Source organism: Aptenodytes forsteri, unplaced genomic scaffold (assembly GCF_000699145.1).
Source record: "Aptenodytes forsteri isolate BGI_AS27 unplaced genomic scaffold, ASM69914v1 Scaffold82, whole genome shotgun sequence".
NCBI lineage: Eukaryota > Metazoa > Chordata > Aves > Sphenisciformes > Spheniscidae > Aptenodytes > Aptenodytes forsteri.
In genome coordinates this window covers 9,749,592-9,775,502 of record NW_008795490.1, presented here as the reverse complement: position 1 = coordinate 9,775,502, position 25,911 = coordinate 9,749,592, and the positions used below count along the sequence as shown (strand labels likewise).

The 25,911-nt window shown below is 38.9% G+C and overlaps 1 protein-coding gene across 1 annotated transcript in view; it reads right to left on the bottom strand.

Annotated features, from left to right (window-relative positions):
• The window catches only part of MAP7 (microtubule associated protein 7), a 112,789-nt gene that overhangs the window by 22,494 nt on the left and 64,384 nt on the right, over positions 1-25,911 (bottom strand). Inside the window, exons 4-8 of the mRNA XM_009281578.1 lie at positions 14,980-15,143; positions 14,031-14,142; positions 10,526-10,636; positions 4,957-5,070; positions 1,396-1,520 (exon numbers count right to left, since the gene is read on the bottom strand). Coding sequence (XP_009279853.1) covers positions 1,396-1,520; positions 4,957-5,070; positions 10,526-10,636; positions 14,031-14,142; positions 14,980-15,143 — 626 coding nt within the window. The remainder of the gene's footprint in view (positions 1-1,395; positions 1,521-4,956; positions 5,071-10,525; positions 10,637-14,030; positions 14,143-14,979; positions 15,144-25,911) is intronic.

Here is a 25,911-nt window from a genome sequence, read left to right as displayed (position 1 = left end):
AACAGGGCATCAGAAAATTTTTCTTAATATCAGTAAAAAACTGAATTCCTACAAAAGTTTACAGAAGAATAAAAGATTCTCTACATCATACAGGCTACCATATGAGCTCTTAACTCAGTCATTTTGTATTAACATTTTTACATTGTCTCCTCCACCAAAATGTATCAACCTTTCTTCTTTTTAATTAAAAAAAAACCCCAAACAACCAAAACAAACAAAAAACACACAACAAAAAACCCCAAACCCAAAATACTCACAATGAGAAAGACCCAAGAGGTGCTAAACTGATAGCCCTGGAGATTGCAATGCACTATGCACATACTATGAGATTTCTCTACAGATACATCCCAATGCTGTGCCTTAACTTAAACTTCAACATACTACCATCTGCCTGAAGGATTAAGTACTGGCTATGATTCACACAGCTTTCATTAACACCGCTTCCAACAAGGATGTCAATAGCAGCACTGCCTCTTGATATTTTGCCCACCAGGCCAAATGAAAATGCAAGCACCCCTTATGCAATCATTTGCAGAGATGACTTCACTCTTCTCACAATCTAAACAAACTCAGGCTGTAGAGTACAAGGAAAAATATAACAGCTCAGGTGCAGCAAATGATATCTGAACTGGAGCTGACTGCATCCCATTGGCTTGGAGCACAGTCAACACGAATTCAGTCTGCCTGTATCATACTGTTCTGATTTTCCCTGAAAGCTCAGATCAGTTATAGTACTGCTACCAAATCATTCCGAATGAGCAGGTGGGAAGCCTCATTGCAAACCATGCTCCTAAACCAACCTCTTCCTTCTCAACAAGGAAAAGTTTACTAGCCTGGTCTCCTAAGAAAGTAAAGCTGAAGTGACAGTGCTCCGTATGCTTATGTATATGGACAAGTGTGAGTGCATGCCTTCCCCCCTCTTTATCGCAGAGGCTCAGGTGAATTTGCAAGAGATATGCAATGATATGATATATATCTCAGAAGATATGAAGTTCTACAGGCTTTGTGACAACAGGCTGCTGAGAAAGAAAGATTCCCCACTGAGGGAAAGGCTGCAACACCAGCCTGGGCCTTAAAAAGCAGCAAAGAAGCCACTCGAGAAAAGGGCACACACTCCGACTGCCTCTGTGCCTCATGAAAAGGCAGCCACTCTGCAAACATGGGTGTTTTTCCACACGCATTCTTTGGTGCATAATCAGGCTACGTCACCACATAATGTAGTATACTTCAGTTAAAATCCAGCCAACTATGAAACAAATTGGAGGGGGTGGGGACAGCACAGAGGGGAGGATCAGACTTAGTCAAGTATCCTTGCAGCTATTCCTGTTCTAACAAGCAATGCAATCAGGTGGTCATGGCATGAGACACTAGCTTACATACAACCGGCATGCTTACCCCTGCAAGATGTGTTGTTCTCCTACGTCCAACAGCATCAGTAGAGGCATAGAGTTTTGCTCGGTCTCCTGGATTCCTACAGTTCACGGTCTTGTAGGACAGAGGACTGATGGGGCTGCAAGATGCTGAACGGGGACAAATGGGGATAACTACGGTGTTGGTTGGTTTTGTTATTTATTAATTTTAATTATAGAGCAGCATTGGAGAATTGACAGAGGAAAGCCAGCAGGAACAAAAACAACCGAGAAAGACAGAAAAGAAAGAACGTATTAATACATAGAGGAATGACTAATTCTCAAGTCAGAACCATCATTTGATACACTAGCTTAGCTACACATATAGTAATGATACAATTTCAATAGGCACTCGTATACTTTTCCAATTGTAAACTAACAATTTCGTTTAAAATTAAGAAGTATGCCACATAACTGGGTAGTAGAAAGTAACACTGTTTTTCTGCTTTTATACAACTGGTTGTTCTGAAAAAGCAGTGGACTCAATGACTGGTCTGACTGACTAGCTTAGTATATGCATTGACATGAGTTTCAATTACATTTGGAATAGAAAACAATCAAACTAAAATCAGAACACCTACTAATTGGTTTGTGAAGTGAAGGAAAATAAAAGGAGACATACACACAAAGATCAAACTATTAACACCACAAAACAGTTTCCTCCAGGAAGTCCATGAAATTGCTGTCCACAATTTTTAGCAAGTGATATGTTTTAAAAATCCCTCTTTTAGGAATATTTGAAGCCCAGCCATGTAAGAACTTTTAATATTTCTGACAGTGCTAGAATAAGAGCTGACAAATACATTCTCAACAGCAAACTACTTTACACGTTACAAAAAGCAGGCTAAAAAGAGCGAATCAACATGGAAATTAATATTTGAATGAGTAACCAGGATGGCAGTTTTCCTTGGTTTGCACAAGGACAAAGACTATTACCAAAAGATCTCCTGCCAGTAGCAGTTATCAGGTACATGGTGTTCTGATTACATATTCAAAGAGAATTGTAACACTGCAAAACGTATCATGGGGAACTGTTTGCAAAGTATTCTTGGACCAAAGTATTCTTGGACCTTCTCCTGATTTAACTGAAGGAGAAGACTGGGAAAAACTATGTTATTACTGCAGAGTTTTATTTGTCTGCTCCTGTTTGTCTTTCCTGGTCATTTAATATAGTCTTAGCATAATTATTATTCAGCATGTTGCCTAAAGGAAAAGTAGAGCTTCTATATGATATCTTCCTTATCCCCCCCCCCCTTTTTTTTTTTTTTTTTTAAGAAAAAATAATTACATCTTCAGTTTCCTTGGTAAAAAAAACCCCAAGATTTCTTGCCTGTAGACCCCTCTCTAAGCACACTTGAAAGAACGCAGTTCTACACACAGTTAATTCTTCCAGTCTTACAACAGTACAGCTGCTGTTACAGGAAGAGCTCATAGACTTAACAGTACTAACACTGCAAATTCTCCTGCACTGAGAGATTAACATTAGGAATAAAGAAAATCTCATGTAAGTGTCACAGCAAGGGCACTCATGCTTGCCTTACCATTTACAGAGATTTATGTTTAATGAGGTATTAAGATGACTTAAAAAAAAAAAAATAAAAATTGAGAAACAAGAAAACAGGGGGTTTTGTTTGTGGGGTTTTTTTGTTGAGTGCACTCCAGATAGGAGGTAGTGGCACAACATATCTTTTAAACAGCTTATAATCTATGTCGTTCCCACCCTCTGTGAATCAATTCTCTTGCTGCATGCTGATTATCTGAAGTTACCACCAAGGATGACATCATAAATATTAAAAGACAAGCAGTTCATTTTCATTTGCAGTGTTGCCAAACAATGCTTTAGGAAGCACTTCCAGTGACTCACGTACCAACAGGATTACATCTATTCAGAGTAGCTTTTGGAGAGTTATTTAAAAACACATTTTGGTTTTGGAGGGTTATTTTAAAAAGATCCAGACGTACTCTTATGCTGGATGTCCCTAATAGCTCACTTAAAATTTAAGGACATGAATCCGTATTTAATTTGATTTTGATTTTTTGCATTGTAATTTACCTTCACAGCCAAAGGGCAGGGTAATTTTCTAGGGAATAATGTCAGGCTGGGATGAGCTGAGTGCTCAGAGCACAGCTGTGAGCCATTATCACCACCTGATCATTAATCTCCAGGAAGTATCCTGCATGAAGGGACTGCACTTATTGCTCCTAGAGAATAATACCTGGAAAACAATGAGCAGATGGATTATTCTTCTGGGTGGTACAGTTCCAGTTAGCATAGGGAAGGCATTTCAGGGGAATTACCTCAGACTGATGACTGACAAATCAGTCATTCCTGCTATTTGCAATCTTTCTCAATATTCCACTCAGTTTAGAGTTTATTGAGCAACATAAACAATAGCAGTCGCAAAAAAAAAAAATATCTTCATGCTTGCTCCAGTAACGTAACCACTTACAAAATTAAGTCACTGCTTTCTCAACTACTCCCTAATGAAGAGCTGAATTTCCAATATCCTGCTTGGTAAATGACATTAAGTATTCATTTTACACGCTGCTGTTTGAGAAGAGTGAAAAGGAATTTTGTACTTGTTAATTCCACTGTTTGCAGAATATCATCCACATTTTTGCTCCTACAGCACTACCCTTGTGGAAATGTAATGCAGCCTAATTAGTTATAAGAGTTCTTAAGTGAAAGCTTCTTTAAAAGTAATCTTAGCAGATCTCTACTCCTTCTTACCTTCTACGTCCTTTAATTAGAATAAAAATCCTGTCCATATCAGACAGGAAAGACCTGCCTACAGTTAAACATTCAGCATGTGCAGCAACATACTATTGTATTGGTAAAGTCCCCAGTGCATGATTGTAAAACATCCTATGATAAAAGAAGAGGCAGCTGTCACCTGCCTAAAACACATGATAAGCAAGTATGGCCTGGTTCTCTTTGGAATACAGTTTTGCCTGGGCTTTAAGTTACCACCTAGCAATATTTTCACATTTCTGCATGTTAATTTTCCCCTCAGTAGTATATCAGAGCACTATTCTGGGGTTGGCAGAGAACTTTACAATTATTGTAACCTTACTAAACCTGCACATTGAACTTCATGTGCTATTAAATCCACTGCAGCCAGGGCCTATCTTTCTGCAAATCTAACATGTTCCATGTAGGAAGTACCCTGGTACAGAGTGAAACTATTTTTTGCAGCAGCTCACGGCCTTAGCAGTGGGTGTGCTGAATCAGCTCTTTACAGCATTTTGGGCATTTTCTTAAACAGCCACAGACAGCATGACATCGTTGCCCTGTGTGTGTTGTATTCATTTATTGCATTGATGATGAGGCAAAAGAAATTAAGAAAGAGGTGGTGGGAGAAAGAGGCATAGCAAACAAGCATACAAACAAGCTTTCATGCTGCCACGCAATGTAATCATGGACATTCAAGCTCATTCTCGGAGGCTACCGTACACTCATAATTAGATCAATAACTTTACAACATCCCACAGGGAATCTGGAAAAGTAAGTGGCTGAAACATGAAGTCTCTGTTCTTATACATTTACCTGCATCTCCAGACAACGCAGCTGTGCTTTTACTTCGGGCCAGGAATGAGTGAGTGGGCATCAGAAGCCTGCTAACGATGCTGCTCTCCCACGGACTGAGCTGTAGACGGCGAGCTGAATATGCACCATACAAGCAAGAGGTTAGATCAAACGCTTCACAAATAACTACATGTTACAGAAGTATTAGTATTATCTCCTCACTACTATATACCATGAAAATCTTGACACTGTCCTTCAGAGATCAAAAGCATACAATCATTCAGTGGTTTGCATTTTATTCTTACTCCATTTTAGTTGAGGAATTCCTATAGGAACACATACATCTGAACATTCAATTTGTGTTACTGTCTGTGGCATTATGGCAAATTGTTATCAAATTAATACTGATATTTTGCACATGTGCCACATTCCCTATTAGGAATGACAGGATAACTTCTGTATTAGGAGAGCAGTTGCCACCCCTGAATATAGACTTCAACAAGAGTGCTTGTGTCCCAAGCTCTTTCTACATATAAGGTACATAGTCTTCTAGTTACAAAAAAGACCAATTACTAAAACACCTTCTAGAGTCTGCCAGCCTAGCTAGAAAAAAAAGACAAAGGTTGCTTACTACTATACAGAGAATTGTGTCAAAGAAAGAGGTTTTGTCAAAGCGTTGCAAAAAGTTACAACATGCCTCAACTGCAGATACCAAGCTCAGCAGCTACAGTTGTCTCAGTAATACATGAAGCCACAGAATACAGTAAGTACATTTGATGATTAATTCTCTGCAAAAAATCCTGCTAATGATAATTTCAGTTTAGAACAGTAACAAAAGCCAACTTTTTGCACTGTTAGTCTGTTTTGAAAACACACTATACATTGACCTGGCTGCAATCACTCCCTTGCCTTGCTTTTCCCAATATTGACTAATGCAAACTTAGCTTGTCAATATATTCCTTTTGCCTTGTAAAATTTCTTTACTTTTTTAAAAATAGTATTTAACCATTGATCATGGTGAAGTAGCAACCAAAAGAGCCCTGTAAGTTATTTTTTATATTGAACTAGATGTTTCTTTGATACTCTGATGCAACAAATGCTATTATAATGAGCATCACAAAACAAAACATTCAACTAATTCCCACAGTAGTTCCTTATAATAAGCTTAGAACATAGCAATAATCTTGATGTTGCAAGTGAAATCAGGTTTTCTTACATCTCAGCATTCATTGGCCTTAGTTTGGTGTTTACGGCAACAAAACTGCAGCTTGAATTTATGAGGCTCAGTCTCTAAAACATTCATTGAAGTGACTGGCTGTAATAAACTTGAGATTAATTTGCATTTTTAAAGGTAGAGATCCATCACTTTTAATAGCCATAAACTCTGAATCTGTCTTTAATCTACTCCATGCTGAGTCCCATGAAAAGAGGGGCCAATCTCAATCCCATCCTATGAAAATATAATTACCTAATCCACCCTCAGTGCTGTTCTTCACTTCCCAAATTGCTTCCCTAAATTCTGCTAACTCAATAAGGGGCATTACTATAGAAATATAGGACTCTGAAACACAGCAGGCTCTCTGGGTAAGTGTCCTTACACAATGTACTACCGCCAGAACTCTCTGTGATTAATGGTTCCATTTTGCATTGATACAGATTATACAGAGACACAAAATACCCTACAGAGACCTCCATTACAGCACACACATTATCATTAAGCTTGTAATTTAGCAATGAAGAGAAATCACAGAACTACCATTAAACTGGGTGCAATAATGGTAAAATCTTTGCTTCCTTTCTTCTCCAGGCACCATGCTCAGTATGATCACTGTTTAAAGCTACTGTTGCAAGACAGCAGATTCTTTTTTTGTGAAAAGAGGCCTCTTTTGAGGCTCACAGGCATGAGTATGGATGAGTCTAGAGAAACTCTTCTACTGTAGTTTAACACAAAGATCACATAACTTCAGGAAGCAATCCCCGAAATTTTAGGCCAATAAATCAGTACTACATATACTATCAATTTCTTCAGAGTTCATCTGTACAGCTGCAAACAGCTGGTAAGTAAATGTCACAGTGTAATACGGCCCTGTGGCCCAGCCGCACACCTTACACGTTAGGCCCCAGAGATGAAGTAGTCTCAAGAAGACACAGCTAAGAGACTGATGACTTAGAACACTAAATTGCCATGTCTCACCTATCCCATGTCATTTGCCCTAAAGGTGAGTATGGTTTAATTCTCTTTTCTCTTTGCCCCTAACACAGGGGAGCTTATATCCACATTGCCTACTGGAAGCAATCGTGTGCCCACAGCATCCAACTAACAGCAAATGAGGCACTGTTTGGGAGCAAGCTAGCTGATATGCACCAACAGTGAGCTAAGAGAGACCAACAAAACCTCTCTTTTCCATATAAGCAACAAGCATGATTCAGAGATGTCAAAATAGTTTTAGCCAGGAGTAAAGTCTCCCTAAATCTCCAAAATGAGTTTAGATCAGAGTTCACTGAAATACACCTTGGCTTTGTGGATCAAGGTCATCACATACTGAATATTCCAAACGCACAGTTCCCTGAAAGCATCATATTTGACACTTTCAATACATACTCTAACAGTCATCAGCATCACCATTAACCTAGAACAGCCAAATAAACTTTTGCCCACTGAGTTCCAAGTACAAGAGTATTAACACCTAAATATGTTGAACAACTTAACTTTGGTGTCCAGTTCACACTGAAGCAAATTGAATACAAAACAAAGAGCATCACAAAACAGTAAGATTGACTTTAAACAATGAGGTCAGGGGTTTTTTTTTCTTGCTCTTTTTGTTTTTTAATGCCTTAGGGTGATGTTTGCATGATTTAGTCCTTCAAACCATCTGACAGACAAGGGGAAACGATATTTTTTGTTCTCATGCTGTGTTAAGGCTATCACTCTTAGGGCTGTTTGCTCCTTGTTTCCACACAGGAAGCACATTCCTGCTAGGGTTGCTGGTGCAAGTACCCCTACCACCAGCTACAAGCAGGTTAGTTTAAACAGATTAAAGAAGATCTTTATAACCTAACTTGTAACTGAAAAACACACAGTCCCAGGGAGCTGGCAACAGTGAATTGATTACAGTCATCTGTATTTGTCTTCAGGATATACAAACTGAACACTGGAAAGTTGTCTTAGCAGCAGCAGAATAAATTGGAAATAAGCAAACAGCAGCATCTGATTAGTTCCAGGAACATATGGGAGGCAGGGATTTAACAGGTCTCCTGATGAGCACCACGAAGGAGACTCTCACTGATAACAGTGATGTTTGCTCATACAAAGCCACAAACATGCTTTGGAGTAGATGGAGATAAACTACCCTATGCTTAGATTCTCTTTCAACAGGAAATGATACTGGAGCCCCTGAATTTCTTCTATAAAGGTGGCAGACAAAGGTGATGCAGTGATTGAGACCATCACCTGTTTGAAAGAAAAAGCACTGCACAGAGGAGGAGGAACACACCTATGGTGCTAGTTTTGCTTTTCAAATCTAAGAAAGCGTGTAACTCATCTCATCTAAAGTATTATCCACTTGCTAAGCTTTCCTTAAAGAGTACATTTACCAAAATTTATTGATCAACAGCAGCTTTCTCCACTTCAATATGTGTGTTCATGTTTTGTTACAGTTTCAACTACTCAGACCTGTACCACTAACCTAAAAGCACAATGAGAAGCCTGTTCTAGCTGCCCGATTGTAAAATTGTGATAAAGAGCTATATAGCAATACTATACTTGAAAAGGAAATAACTGGTCTTTTAGGCAATTAGTTAATGAAAACTTTTGTCTTTTACTGGGCCAAAAAAGAAAATCCTGTCCTTCAAATGGTAAAAAGGTGCTGCTTAACAGAAGACATGTTCTTGATGACTGCTATAAACCACTTAGGGTAAGCTTATCATCCTCATCTCCAGCTTGCCGTTTTGCAGGTAGGAGTATGCATTACAGACAAGGTGTGATTGGATGCCCTCTGCAAGATGAAGTGGGGAGCAAACAGTTAAAGCCTTCCTTTTAGCATTTGCCTTAAGATGTTGAAGCTACTGGAGAGACGAGTGGCACTTCTCCAGATACATGCTCAACTAGATTGAGGCATATGACTTTGCACGAGAAAGAAGGCATTTATAGTGTTTGGATTTGCTTTCTGTCTTGGAGTCTGTGAAAGATGTAAGAGACTTTTGTAGAGTTCTGTGCTGTTTTAATGAAAATGCCAAGCAAAGAATGCCTCAACATTTAAAGTTTTTGACATATGGCCATCACTTCCATATTCCTTCCCTCTCCCCACCGCTAAGACTGCCTACTATTCAGTCTAACTTCTCCTGAATTTGAAATGGGTGGCAGAAACTATCACACAGCGAGTTACAGTCCATAGGAGACTACCCTTCGTATTTAATGCCTGCTGCTGTTTCCCCCCCACCTCCCCAAGATCCTTCCTCAAAGAAGCATCCCCTAGCAAAGAACAGCAACCATCTGGAAAAATATATTTACACCTGAAAAGCTAATAAAACTAAAACCGATTTGATTTCAGCATGTAGAGCAAAAAATTTTTGGAGTTTTGGAATAAATTATTTCTTAATATAATGCTGCATTTTTCACAAGTTACCAGACTCTACAACTAGGTTAGCCCACTAGGATTAACACGGCTCATCAAATCAACCAGATACACACACACAAGCATGCACATAAAACACGGCACTTAGTTAAGACACACAAATAATGACATCTACCAATCAGTTTTGCAACACAACCAAAGTTCCATTCTAAAAATTGTTTTCGAAAACGTGCATTTATCTGGATTGAAATGGGACAGAACTTCTCATTCTCAGTAAAGGACAAGAAGTCCCTCTCAAGTACTTTTCTGTAAAGCTCTTTGCACAAGTTATACAAGAGACATTCTTTTATAAAACTCCTTTAAGCTTAATGCTGCAATCTCATAAATCCTCAGAACAGAAGCAGCAATTCGGCTACATTAATTTTTAAAAACTTGATTGGTTATCGTTTGTGCAGAGTTGTAAACATCAAAAACACACACTGAAATCAAGCAATCTTTGAAAAGTAACTGTACACAAAAAGTCAATAAACAGACCATATGAAAAACACCCATACCTCTTCAATAAAAATAATCAGAAGTGGTAATAAAATAACTACCTGAAAGCTTCATGCAACACGTTCTTAGATATTCAAGAACTACTACCAAAGAAGAACGGGAAACAAAATAATGACAAAATGGCCTAATGCAAATAAAAGGTCACACATGATTGCATGCACTATGGAGCGATGTATTCTTTCAACAGTTGTACCTCATTTACTAAAAACCTGACAGAAGCACTGCTTTTATCATTTGCTAAAGTAAGATCGTTTAGGTAAGTTCTCGTTTTAAAAAACAAGAAATATATTTCTTCTCACAGGAAAAAAGATGTTCAACCATTTACTTTTCACATTTGAAGTCTTTTCACTCCCACTTAGATGAAGTACAGAAAATGACTTCAGAAGCTTGTTTTATGTGCAAAGTAATACATCAATATAGAACATTCTTTCTTGCTCTTTTTTTTTTCTTTGAAACTGTACCTCTGTCTGGAGAATTTAGTAATGTTGCAGATGAGGAGGAGAGCCGCTTGTTAATGACTGGATCAACATGTTTCGAAAGGTTCATTGTTGAAACAGACCGCCTGTCTGGATCTAAAACAAATGGAGATAATGCTAATTGACAGCCCACATGCAGTACGGCAAGTTTCTAGCTCACTAGTGGGAGGAGGAAAACATGACTAGGTCACTCCTGCTCTACCACAAGAACTTTCAAAATAGAATGGACTTCTCAGCAGACGTTGTACAGGTGACTCAAAGACTGGGCACAAAACCATTTAATTTAAGTTTCAAATGTCTAAAATACTCTGTTCGTTGATTATCATTGAATGAGGTTGCAATCCAAGGACTTAATGGAGGATCTGAAGTGGATACTAGTAGACAAGACGGTATTTCCTCATTCCTTTCAATATTCTCAGAAAAACCTTGCTCATGACTTGCAACAGAAAGCTTCAGGGAAGGACCAACATGCTTGGAAATGCAAGGTTATTCAATTAAAAAAAACCCTTAGCAGCTGAATAAAAGGTGACATTTGACAGGGCACTGTTACTAGGCAGAAGGTCAGAATTGTGACAATACAATTCTGAAAGGTTAAGGGAAGACTAGTGCACACGGGAAGCAAGGGTAAGCACAAAAAGAATTAAAAGATTTAGTTAAAAATCCCATAGTTATGTATAAGAGCTAAACTTCCCACCACAGAATCATTTTCTACCTGCTGTGAATGAAGTTGTAGTTTGTCAATCCAAAACAGCACACAGCTTAACAGACAAAGAAAATGAGTCTCTGTGGAAGGCTAGAGACTACTTGTAATACACATGCTTGGTATATAATACTAAAGGGTTTCATTTTGCTTTTACGTTCTGTACATTTTAGATCAGTATTACATCATTTGCCTGTACAACTGCTGCAGAGTCAGCATCTGCACCCTACTGAAGGGGTGATGGTTTTTTCAAGAACACAGATTGCACAGACTTTGTGCACGTGTGTGTGTCACACAAAGGTTATTAGCAACGGCAGAAGAGGAGGAATGAGCTGAACAGGCCAGCTATATGCTTTCCGTTCTCTCAAAAAAAAAAGCTACATGCATCTGATATTTGGAAGATGCTGGGAGAGTCAATTCTGCTTTTGCTTACATTTTAGCTTGCACTCAGCACTACTCAGCAAAGCATTCAACCATGCTGAAATGCAACAAGGCTTGAGCGTACGCCTAAATGCTCTGCTGATTCATATTCTGCATGTGCAAAAATACGCCCACATACTGTTTTTGAAGCAGATACAAACTCAGGACACTGACAACATTAAGGAGGATATTGCTGAAATATCTACAATTGTTCATTTATGACATCAACATCGTATTTACCTGTTCTGACCTAGTGGATTAAAGTATATTCACTGTGTACAAAAAATTTTCATAGAAATACAGTGCATGAAAAATACCATTACTCTCCCCAGACCTATGAACTATATAGGATTCACTATAACTGATCGGGGCAAAGAAAGATTCTCCCCTACCCCATGTGACTATTTGCTCACTTTGTCTAATGTTAGAATGACTCAGTGAGGGTATAAAATCAGCAAACTGGCTACTGGAAGGGGGACCAAACTCAGAAATGGGTTTTAAAAGGAGAAATTTAAATGTTATAGCTAAGAACAAGACCTCTACAGGCTGGCAAGATTATCCCACATTGATCTATGGTGTATACTGAAGAGTGCTATGTGCGAGTCAGTACTGGAGACAGGATACTCAGGCTTCACGTGTCACAGATCTTTGTCAGAACAATATTTGTGGGAATGGGATGGGGATTTTGATCTCATATCTAATCTATAGCTAAGAAAACGTATACTATATCAGTACAGCAAAAGAGTTTCTACATTTGGCATAAAGGATGTACTGCATAAAACAGCTTTCCGAAGATGACAAATGACAACATGAAAAATCACCTCTTGTGTTTGGCATGCCAACATTTCTCTTGTGCCTATGAACATTATTTAAATGAGTGAAATTCAGCATGAAGATTTGTGAGTGCTGGCAATATGAATCCTATAAATGTACAATAGGCCAAATGCCTATTGCCTAGAAGACTGCTGGCTTTTGTTCTAAAAAAAGAATTAAAATATCCATGAGCAACATACCAGCCAATGCAGCTGGTTATATGTCTGTGTTCATGTGCAAAATAAATGTAAATCCTGCGTATGTATAGTATGCCAAAAAGGTTTTAGAAAAAAACAAAATATTCAAATGGGGTCTCCTTGAATTCCAGTAGGCAGAATATTATGCTTCATTTCAGTGAACTGTGCCAAATCTTTAGAGTCAGCCAGTAGTAAATCTCCACAGTAAAAATAAATAATAATGAAAAAATCTGGTACTAACAACAGTTCTAATCTATCAGCATGATGTTAAGCATGCATTGCAACTACATGAGGGTGGTTTAGTTACCGATGATCTCATTTCCTGAGAACTAGCTATGGGTAAAGGAATCAACAAACCACAGCAATTATGTACCAGGTTTTCTAGCACCACCCAGAGATCTGAAGTGGTGCTCCAGGCCTGCTAAATCGAGAAAGGTGAATGATGATTCAAAAAAATAACCTAGGGACAGAATGCAAGACAATGATTTTTCACAGTAAAGAAAATAAAAATCAAATAAGTTATACAGAATTAAGCAAAAAAGTAACCTTTTATGAAAAAATAACTGTTTATTGAACTTGTATATGACAGATTTCAGAGCATTCTTTTCTCAACTTTTTTTCCTCCTTGATGAAAGGTTGGACACATTGAAATGTACACATTAGAGCAGGAAGAGAAGAATTCTAAGCAGCACTTTCTGGTGAAAGAAATAAAGGACAAGTTCTCTTTTTTTGGTTCGGGTCATATTTAACAGGGCATATACACTTTAATGATTGGCAGATTAAGATAGAGAAGATAACTGGGAAAAAAGCATATAGCTAAAATTCACTTAAACTTAATTTTCCCATCTTTAAGTTTTTCTAGGGGAAAAAAGGGACTTCTAGCTCCCAAAATATCTGTAGAAGGTACAGACAGCTTATTACAAAGAACAATTTCTCTTCCTTGTGCCTGTTTTAATCTCAGTATTTGGTCATTTCCACCAGACCTATTTTTTGAGCCATGATATTTAGCGTTTGCACACAATAGCTCATACCACAAGATTGACACAGCACAAGCACACCCACACATACACACACAAACAACAGCAAAGCAGCAGAAGCAAGAAGCTGTAGCAAGATAGAGTTACAGAATTAGTCAACTCCTGAAACAAGTTTTAAACTTTCATTCAGATTTCTCCTTGTTATCTTTTTGCGACACAAGAATGTCAGAAACATGCCATTGCTAGCACAATAACACGATCAAGAGCAAAGAATTTAAACCAGCATACACTGAGCCATCCTTCCTTTTAACAGAAGCAAAGTAAATTCCAGTTAACTGGCAGGGCAGGGAAACTGGCTAGCAAACCAAGCCTCCCTCTTTTACCTGTGTTATTAATGCGGTTATGTAGTGCTCCTCCCCAGGACCACCTGTTTTGCTTTTGTTTTGGCTTCTGGCTTCTTTCAATTGTGCGACGTACAACAGCTTCATGTCGTTCCTTAAGTACAACAGGATAATACATTTGCATACTATTGGGTTTTTAACTCAACCTTCTCATCAAACCCTGCTACCCTCCACACGGACAAACCTAGCAGGCATCTAGGAGTTGCGTTCAAGCTTATGTGCTGCCTAGTAAGACACATACTCAGATGAACCATCCTAACTCTAGAACAGGATTAAGCAGTAATTAAGCCATATATAAGTTAAAATATTAACTGTAATTTTGAAGAGCTAAGATCTGTTTGAGACCTGCAGAACTGCAGAGAAAAAACAGTGGCCCTATTTCAGAAGCCACTACACAAACACACCCAAGGGCTACTTCCCACCTTGTATCTCCCACCTACTAAATACTAAACAGTGGGAGAGAGAGGAAACAAAAACACACGCAAGGATGAGCTGACTTACGTAGGATCACACTGCACATAGTTCCTAGCTTAACTGAGACAAATCAGGCAAGAGCATATTTCATTACACAGTCATTTTATTAAAGATTTTGTTAGGGCAACGAATATTTAGCTACCCTTATACTGAATGGCTAAGAATTAACAGATAACCATACAAAGTCGACCCAATTTGTATTTTTCTGCATGAGTGTGTAGTGCCATACACTGTAACCCAGACATGCTCAACTTAACCGCATTTGATTTATAAAGGGCACTTTAAAAAACAGTACCTGTGCAAGTAAGGCTTAAAAATCCTCTTTCGCATGCTCTCTCATACTGACCACGGCTTATGTTGCATTCTTTCCATCAGCTCTTAAAGAAAGAGTTTGATAGTACCGTATCTTATGGTAAAAGCAAGCTGAAAAAAGTGTTTTCATGACATTTATTCTTACCTTATCTTCTTCTATTCTCTGCCTTCGCTTTTCCTCTACAGCAGCTCGCCTTCTCTCTTCCTTTAATCTCTGCTCTTCTAGCTTCTTTCTGCGTTCCTCTAGGTGTTTTTCATAATGTTGCCGGGCTCTCTCTTCTCTTTCTAACCAGATGGATTCTCTTGCAGCTGTGAGAAAAATCAGAAATAAAAGTATTAACATGCTATATGTGATGAAGTCTTTAATACAATTTGAATAACCAAGCTAAATGGAAAAACTTTTGAATTAATTTTCTTAAGACATACATAATATCCTAATCTCTCCTCATATATTAAAATATCCTGTACCCTGGTCACACATTCATTTCATTTAATCTCAATTTACTTACTATGAATTACCACCAGAAATAGAAACTATATGCTCAAATAATTTAACTATGTGGAAGAAAAGATTTTTTCTTAGTTTAAAATACCTAAATACTTAAGTCAGATAAGTATTGTTGTACAAACCATGGTAATTCTCTGTAATCTTTTACTGTAAAAAGATAAAACTATCACCACTGTATACGTTTACTGATCACTACAGATCTCTTACAATAGAATTGACTGGGTTGACAATTCTAGCACCTGGACTGTTAGCCATACCAACAGCTGACCAGAAGGAAACAAGTTACCCACCAAAGAAGTCAGTCTAAAGGTGAACTTTAACCTGTCATATAACTCCACTGCTGCAGAGCTCTGAACAACATGTTTCAGAAGTGCTAATCAAGACAAATCAAGAAGTACTACACGAAACAAATTCTGCTCTCCATCAGGGTCTGAATTTTCATGAATGTACTACCTGGAACACAGGCTCAAACTGTAATCCACATGAAGACATTTACATATAATACTCTGGACCTCTCCCCATTGCTGTCTTGAAAGCTTCAGGTTCCAGAAAATTTTGCGTTCTAAAAAAACCCATTACTTATTTTCTAAAAATCCTGGACATTTGATACCTCTGGATCTTCACGAACTGACAGATGGGAGTGCAGGAAGAGATGCACATGAAAGACAAACATCTCCGAGAACCTCATTAGAAAACCATACACAGAAGGAGCTCATTAGTAACACAGCAGCAACAGGGAACCAGGACAGCAAAAAGTGTCAAAAATGCTTTCAATTTCCAAGGCCAGCAATGTAAGGAAGTTCTCTACCTAAGTCTGAGACAGTATTTTTTTAAATTCAATCTGGGGAAAAAAGGAAAAAAAAAAAAAAGAGCTCGTTGTTATAATCACATACTCTAGAACAGCAGCTCCAGCCTTCAATTAGCAGAGATATTTGTATTGACACAACTACATACCAAAACCAAAAACCCCAAATGCTTCTAGGTGTTCAGAGCAGACATTGCAATCACTTCTTATAACCGCTAGGACTCATCTTCACCAAACTGCTCTTCTGCACTTTCCTGCCTACTCAAACAAATCCCACCTCACCTAATAAAGAACTTAGATTGCACTGGAAGCCTTACGTACTTGCATACGCAGCCTCACGAAAAATCTCTACCCTGAGTAGACCAGTTCATGGTAGAGTATCTCCCTTAAGAAAACAGCTCTCTACCATTTCAGATGTCAAATACTTTGCTGAGAAAAGCAGACAGCACGTTTAGCTTTGCTGTGGTATACAAACTAGCAGGAAAGGTGTTTGTTCAGCAGCTGCAAGCAACCATAAGACACCCTCTTGGCAAAATGGGTGAAAGTTCAGCAAGATGTTTGCAGGAAATTTAACAATCATAGCTAGAATAATTGCAACAACAAGGAATAGTACAGTTGCTTAGATAATTACTAACAATAGGTGTGAAAAGTGACATCTATGAATGTGAAATACTAATGCAAGAGCCACCGGAAGATTTACAGAAACACTTTTCTATGCTAATTTAGTTAAGTGACTTGAAGGAGAAACGTGAACTGCAGACTAAGGCAGAAAATAGCAGAATAAGACAGAAAAAGCAGCTTCCAGGCCAACTGAAATCTGCAAAGGCTCCTTCATCTATATTAAAGCCTTACAAGATAACAAAACAGAGCCAAAATTAGTGTTCCAAATGCAAGACTAATTTGTAAACCAGAAACATGCATCTGCTGCCTCTTCTTGGGAGCCAATAGCTCACCAAGAGAACGGATGGATGGAGAGATGGCTCTCACTCTGGTCTACCCTTCTCCTGGGACTACATAGAATAGTTTGGGTTGGAAGGGACCTTTAAAGGTCACCTAGTCCAACCCCCCTGCCGTGGGCAGGGACATCTTCAACTACCTCAGGTTGCTCAGGGCCCCGTCCAACCTGACCTTGAATGTTTCCAGGGATGGGGCATCCACCACCTCTCTCATGGGCAACCTGTGCCAGTGCTTCACCACCCTCAGCGTAAAAAATGTCTTCCTTCTATCTAGTCTAAATCTACCCCCCTTTAGTTTAAAGCCATTCCCCCTTGTCCTGTCGCAACAGGCCCTGCTAAAAAGTTTGCCGCCATCTCTTTTATAAGCCCCCTTTAAGTACTGAGAGGCTGCAATAAGGCCTCCCCGGAGCCTTCTCTTCTCTAGTCTGAACAACCCCAACCCTCTCAGCCTTTCCTCATAGGAGAGGTGTTCCATCCCCCGATCATTTTCGTGGCCCTCCTCTGGACCCCGCTCCAACAGGTCCGTGTCTTTCTTATGCTGAGTGCTCCAGAGCTGGACGCAGTACTCCACATGACCTCTCATGATGCTGTCTTTCTACTGCCCAGGTCCGGAGAAGACTAAACAAAGGGCTCAGACTGCGCCCACCTTTTCCAACAATTTGGGTTACATCCTGAACAACTGAAGTGTAAGACATGTCACCTCTGATGTACCATCCCCTCTTTTTGTCTTTGCCTTCTGCTTAACAGTCCAACTTTGCTAACCAATGCCTTGGGCAGAACCACTGTCAGCCTGTCACCAGAAAGGTACTGATTTTTACAAAAGCTTGCTCTTCCTATTAGCTTCTGCACAGTTGGATTGCAGAATAGGGTCAGCCCAAGAATAGGCAGCCACACCAGTGAACTGTACTGTTCTTTCCTCTTACTCCACGTGCATTTATCTTGTTTTCTTCAGCAAATGAGGATAATATTCTCTAAAAGCAGCAACCCAGTTAATTTCAACCAACTACTTTTTAAAAAAAAAATTATCTTTAATACCATCTAAAAACTGGCAAAAGACATTTCTAAAGTGCTTACACTTAAAGGGAAAAAAGAATAAATAGTATCATTAATCTTTGAATTCTGCACTGCAAACATTTCATGTTAACTCCTTTCTCCTGAATCTTCGATGAAAATTTCAGAGAAAGTTAACACATTATTACAGGATAGGACTGCTTCAGATATCCCTATTCAAAACACACACATTTTAAAATTGTATTAACTTTTACCCATTTTGGTGAGGTTTCATAACCATTTTAACCAAAGTGCTGGCTGACACCAAGAGGAGCAGCATTTGTCCTCCTCTAGGCCCTGAGTTTGTACTCCTCCTCCCCATGCTGACAACGTTGCTCACAGAACTGAGATCAGATGGATCAAGGAAACAATCTGGTTAAAATCAAGTTGCTTCCATGCTTTTTTTCATCCAACACTCTTAGCTGCAGCTGGTCCTGGTGGAGATTGGTCAGTCTGGGCAGATGGGTAAACAGACATGCTGCCGAGTGGGTTTAGGGGGTTCTGAAACCAGAGGAAGCCTCGGGGCAGAAATGGGACTGCTGGGCAGCGCAGCACAGACTGCCCGAGCTCTCCTGAAGTGAGACAGGGCTCAATAGTAATAGTTTGCTGAATTTGACAGCAGGTCAATGTAATACATGCAGAGAAGCTGATTTTACCTTGTTGACACCAGACTAATTCAAACACAATCTACACCTAAAAGGAAGATTACAGAATATGCTTCTCTCTATTTCACAGATTTATGAAAGCCTCTGCCCCAAGCTCTCAGTTGTTGCCTAATTCCACACATTAAATTCAAAAGGCTTTGTCTCATCTTCAAAGACCTCTGCTGTTCTGTTTTGAGCAACATCACATTCCTGTTTCCCTGACAAGTGATACTCCTAGCTTTGAATTAATTTTGGGGGAAAACATATCCTTTCTCCTCCATCAACAGAACCAATTACTATATACTGGACAACTGCGAGAGGACAGAAGTTTCACAAAAGGCACAGCGAGGCTGGGAAACGCCTATTACTCACGAGGACACAAAAGGAAGGAAAGAGACACTCAGAGCTCGAGTTTATGGGCCTGAACAGGTAAAAGATTTTACTTCACAAAACTAAATTTTAACAGAACTTAACTAATAATACACTGTGAAGAACACAATGTTTTTAATCATTTTTCCCATTTCAACACTAGATTTTTGTCTTCTTTTTCCTCAAATAATTGTTCATTAGTGCTAGACTGCAGTAACGTTAAATAACTTAAACGCCATTCTCGAAGAATATGGTACTACTCTCTCCTTCTGTTCTTTCTGTATAATTACTTCCTGTGAGGCTTCTCCCACTAGTTTTCATCTTCAGAATTGTTTCTTATTTGAGTCTACTGTTACATTTCATTTCTGATACAGAAATGTTTAGAGGGTTTGTTTCAGTTCTGAAGACAGCATTGCACAGATACATATAGACACAGAGCTTGTAACACTTTAAAAAGGTATATTATTTTATGGACTTATTTTATTCTAACACACACAAATTTGTCTATCTATAAATGTCACAGCAATAGATCTTGGGGAAGGAGAGAAAAAAAAGAGAGAATCATTCCCTATCCTCTTCTTAAAAGGAAATATGTAGTCTATTTCATTTATTGCATGCAAAATTTGCATAATTTGATCTTTGTTATAAGCTTTAGCTTCCCTAGCTATCCATTCAAGAGTGGAACTAGATTATTCCCTTATGCAACATCATATGTTTGCAATCTAAGTTAGACGCATCTTCACATAGCAAATGCTCTAGTTAGACTCTTACAGCATCCTGTCACCATGGTGCTATACAAATGAATTAAAAAAAAAAAAAAAAAGAGTGCACACACCCTGTTACACAGACCCTGAACACACTAAGTAACCCAAACAATGTAGTTGTTCAAAACTGGAATTCAATCAAATAATTTTGCAGAAGTTTTGAAACATCCATTCTCTTTGAAAAAGCTAAGGGCACCTAAGGAGCTTAGTAGCACGTGTCATGAAAGTCCATCCAGCTGCAACATGTTGGCTTTTACTCAATCATCACTTACATACATACCCTAATGATCGTATCAGGACAAGCCACTGCTGTGAGCCAAAAAGACTTCCAGAGATCCTGAGATCTGGGCTCTTTTGTGCCTGGAATCTGCTTGCAATAGCAACCCAGCATGAAAAGGCTCTTCTCTTCGTGAAAGATATGAGAAATTAAGAAAAGCAAAGAATAATTAAAAAAAAAACCAAAAACTTTCTTAACTGATGTCACTGGAATATTAATTTGCCTGTAAAAGACATGGAGGCTGTTTGTTCTTTCTGTCATTAATGTAAATGGTTAGACCTTCTTGGGGGATTATTTGTGGTGATTTCCATAGGCTTCACAGCCTGCCATACTGTTTAGAAAAAGTAATGAAAATAGTAATAGTAATAGTAATGAAATGAAAAATAGTAATGAAAAAGTTCACTTTCATACTGTTTAGAAAAAGTAATGAAAATAGTACATTTGAACTTTCAAGACTAAATTCAGGAAGAGAAAGGCTGAAAACATTTTTATGTTTTGGTATGTAAAAGAGTTAACTTTCACATACACTCTCACTGCTGGGAACACAATCAGAATGCTAAACCTCTGGATAGAACAATAATCTTCAACTTTCTGCTCCTCAGAGAAGGGATGATAAAATCATACTTTTTGATAAGGAAAGACAGCTTAATAACAGAAACACACATTAGTGATGGATTGCCAAGGCAAATGGAAATGTTAGGCTGAAATAAATTGTAACAAAAGAAATAGATCTGATTTCAAACAAATATAAAAACTGTGTCTTTCCATCACCTTTAAGTTACAGGCAAAAGGTAGCAGAAAATATACACCCATCTGTTAACATGAAGAAGCTACTAATTTTATGCTTGGACCAAGTATTTTAACTAGTACATAAAAGCATGATTTATGATACCTCTATTTTCTGATAAGAAGTGTAATACCTATTTTCATGAATTTAACTTTTTCCACAGATAGGGAAATAATCTTTCCTGCTTTTAAATTTTAATTTTTTTAAAAATATTAATGCCTACATTTTCTCTTATTAGAGAATGAAAGGAGAATATCTCCTTTGTTTTCACTGCTTCCTGTATGCATTACTGACATTGTTGCATGAACTTAAGGGATCAGCTTTTGCCATCTACAAGGTAGGTATACACAGTGACATAAGTTAGCATCCTTGGATATATGATGATATCTTCAGGAAAAATAAAAAGTTTAAAATAACATCTCTTTATTTCATTCTCACATCCCTATTTGTGAATTTGTAGAAACTTTTTTCCTGCTACCCCAGACAGAAATTAACAAATTGTAGTCTAGGGTAAAAATTGAAGTTTACTCAAGGGTTAAAAAAGCCTAGCCTAGGGGAAAAATTAGGGATATTAAGCCCTATTCTGAATACATAGGTGTGCTTCTAGAAGCACAGCAAGCCATGTTTCATAGAGACGCATGCATCAAATGTCTTGCTGATAGAAGGGATCAGCAGATGAGCCTACAGGAAATGGAAGATACCTCTAAAAGGTCCGATCAGCTTGGAAGAGCAGCCGATTTGCAGGATGTGGAAGGGGAAAAAGACCCACTTTTAGCATAGCTTCTGGAAGAGCCATCATAAGAGCTATGCCCGGTGCTGAGCCAATGCTGGACTCCAGTACGGGTACAGTCCAACGAAAAGGTTCTTGGGTCTAAGCTTTAACAACTTTGTGATACTTCTCTTCCTCGTAATAACATACACTGTCTGACAACATGCAGGAATCATTCAAAGAAAGCTTGGTCGTCATTCAGATAGTATCTGTATGCTGGAAGCTTAAATGGCATAGGAACATTTACATTAAACCTGGAAAATACAAAGAAAAGTCACATCCTGATCCTTGTTCTACCTCATTACTTGTACAATCTATAAATTTGAACACAGTCATGTGCTACAAGGACACAAAATTAGAGCATAAAAACAAGATTTAGAAATTCAGCCCTGGACACGCTGTTAATACCTTCTGCTTGTTTGCAAACTGGCAACACTGGATTAGATTACAAAGCAACATAATTAAGGCTATATTTCTGGCACCTCTGAAGTGAATAACAGAGCAAAAGAAAACAAGGTCAATCAAGAAAGAAACACTCCAATATTAAGAGACACGTAAGACTTGAAACCAATCAATTTTACACCAGAATTAACTAATTTAATGTGGGAGATGTTAACTGCAATCCATGCACGTTTCTTTTGTGGAAATCACTTTATAGTTTCTTTCTCCAATCGTGCACACAGAGGGCCATTCTTTGCAGCGGTTTTAGGCTGTGAGGGAAGGGGGAGCACGCATTAAGTGTCAAAGCCTCTATTTTCTGTTTATCCATGTGAAGCAAGAGGAGGTCCCCCCAGCTCCTCTTTTGCTGTCCCTTCACTTCAGTCCTTTTTCTTCTGGTTTACTGCCTATATAAAGGTAGATCAGTGTAGCACCGCCCTTTCTCAGTCTGCCTTTTGCATCCACCTTGGATGGACAGCTTACCTGAGTAAAGTTCTTATAGTCTTTGTCAATCTTTCCATTCTTTATCTTTTCTGACTTTACAGCACTGACCTCAGCAATAGCTTTCTCCTCTGACCGCTGTTTCACCTTTCCTCATTGCCAGCTCTGCACTGAGACTGTGATCACTTCCTTGCTGCATTAGCAGAAAAATGGATCAGTGATGCTCTAACCGTACCTAAAAATGGGGACGTTCCATCAGGCCACAGAAACGGCTGACTGAATGAATTAAAAGGTGAACTTCAGAGCTGTAATTAAAGCTGAAGTTAATGTTAGATTCTCTAAGCCAACATTTCCCCAGTAACCATGCTCTGACGGACATTCAGCACAGAATTTTTTAAACTAATCTTCCTTAAAAATTGTTTTCTTGTCTTACAAACCCTTCTGACACTGAAGTCCTCTGAGGACATCCCAAAATGATTCATATGCTAGTGTCACTGATTCCTAGTTTCTGTGGGGCTTCTGACTGTGGAAATGTTGGATAAAGTTCTGTCCCCACCTGCCAGAGAACAGAATAAGCCAGAAGGAATTCACTGACAGAAAAAAATTGTAATTTTTATTAATGTGATATATCAATGATCACTTTCAGATGGGAGAGGAATACATATCATAATGTGATCTTTAAAATATTATTTTAATGCTTATGCATTGTAAGTATTAAGAATTTAATGGATTTAGCCGACCTGAAATGCAGACATATTCTAAAAACTAAGATTAATAACACTTTTCCTCAAATGAAGAGTTAAATCAGACAGCAGGATTACTGCCTTTTGTTCCAAATGCCAGAAACTAAATGAGCCATGTGTCTCATAATGTGATCTTTAAAATATTATTTTAATGCTTATGCATTGTAAGTATTAAGAATTTAATGGATTTAGCCGACCTGAAATGCAGACATATTCTAAAAACTAAGATTAATAACACTTTTCCTCAAATGAAGAGTTAAATCAGACAGCAGGATTACTGCCTTTTGTTCCCAATGCCAGAAACTAAATGAGCCATGTGTCCTTGTCAGGATCATAATTGTGATAAAGTCAGTCTTCAAGCAGGATTGGTGTAGATAAAACATGCACAAATGTAAGACTTAAAATAGTTTTCTCAAGAATCAGGGACTGAGATACTGCAAGTAAAAACAAGAAATCCCCAACTCTTCTTCTTTGCTAGACCACTATCTAAGGCTATCAGAATGAAACCCATTTTAAAATCCCAGTAACTTTCCCTGTTGAAAAACACATTTTGATTTTTCTTTCCAGTTACAGAGAACCAGGTCTATGCTAATAAATGGAACGTGCCCAGAGACCAACTGGCATGGAACAACTTTCACCTGTACTACTAAACTTCTACCCTCCAAAATGGTAACAGTACTCAATCAACACATGAGGAAAAGCCCAGGGGCCTCCCCTGCCAATTCCCAAACCTTGATTGGGAATCAGTGAGGAGACAGCTAGTTGCCCGGAGCCAAAACCCTGCCAGGATCCATCATAACAGTTTAATAGCAAGAACAATTGAGTTTCAGCACCAGGGAATGCTCTTCAGCGCTGTTTAATTTGCCAGTACAGACACAACCAATATGGCAGAGTTAAGGGCGAAGCACCCCTACTGAAAAAGCAGTAGCTTTTATTAAACTTTTCCAGTTTGACCAGGCCATTTACCATGTTTGCCTTCACAAACAACTCAGTTCTGACTTGCGTGTCTCACACAGCCTCCAGTGCCAAACACCGCCAGTAAGCCTGGCGCGTGTGAAGAAGGAACCATAGTGCCGAGCTAGAGCCAGAAGTATGACAGCTCCCTTCACTTTGTCCTCTAAGAACAGCCCCAATTTGAACACCCTCACCTACCCCCCCCCCCCCCCCCCCGCCTCTCTAGGGATTCCTGTCTCGCACGACTCAAGAGGGTTGGTCTCACACAGACAGATCTGATTTTCGTATTTTAAAGGACGGATGTTAACTTCATGCATAGGCACTGTGGTAAAGAGTGCGAGCAGAAACAGCACAAAACGAAAACATGATTACTAGAGAGCAAGTGACACATTGGAAGCATTATTTATAGACTCAAGTAAAGATTAGCCTAATAATCCTTTAAAGATCTGAATGCACATATCAACAAATAATACACACATTACTAAATGGTCAGGGGAATAAAAAACTTGAAGCACGGCTGCGAAGCAATTTATTTCTGCTCATGTGAAAAGGCAAGTCTAAAGACAATAAAGCTAAAAATCCAAAAATCGATACAACTTTAGTCATGGAAAACATGAGTTGCACAGAAAAAAGCCAAATAATTCATCTTTCAAAAGTGTTGGGATGGCATTTCAAAAGCAGTACCCTTCCTACAGTGAAGGAACTAAAAAATCCTTCCTTCTTGATGAGGTGATTAGCTGAAATAGCATACATGTCCCTGTGTGCCTTCTACTTTTTTAAAGAAAGTTCCAAAACTAGACATGAATATACTAAGGTGAAAGGGGCATTTTTGTAGAAGCCTTTTTATTCTCTTCAATTAGGTAGCATAACATGATGCTTAAGAAACAGCAGATACCGACAGTCCCACCACACATATGCTGTATGTATCCAGACAACAAAAATGACAACACTCATCTTTTCTACTCCCTAAACTCTCATTAAGAAGAGAGGAGGTAGACACCCAAGTGGAAGTAAAATAAGACTGCCCAGATACCACTGCCAGGTGCAAGCAAATCCTCAAGAGTGCAGAGCACATACTAACCCACTACACTGTAGTGAAAGCCACATCTATCAGAGCACAGCGGAACTTGAAAAAAATTAAAGCTTGAGAGTAAACAAGTAGTGGCTGGAAAGCTGCCCAGCAGAGAAGGACCTGGGGGTGTTGGTCGACAGCCGGCTGAACATGAGCCGGCAGTGTGCCCAGGCGGCCAAGAAGGCCAAGGGCATCCTGGCCTGTATCAGAAATAGTGTGGCCAGCAGGAGTAGGGAAGTGATCGTGCCCCTGTACTCGGCCCTGGTGAGGCCGCACCTCGAATACTGTGTTCAGTTTTGGGCCCCTCACTACAAGAAGGACATCGAGGTGCTGGAGCGTGTCCAGAGAAGGGCAACGAGGCTGGTGAGGGGTCTGGAGAACAAGTCTTATGAGGAGCGGCTGAGGGAACTGGGGTTGTTTAGCCTGGAGAAAAGGAGGCTGAGGGGAGACCTCATCGCTCTCTACAACTACCTGAAAGGAGGTTGTAGCGAGGTGGGTGT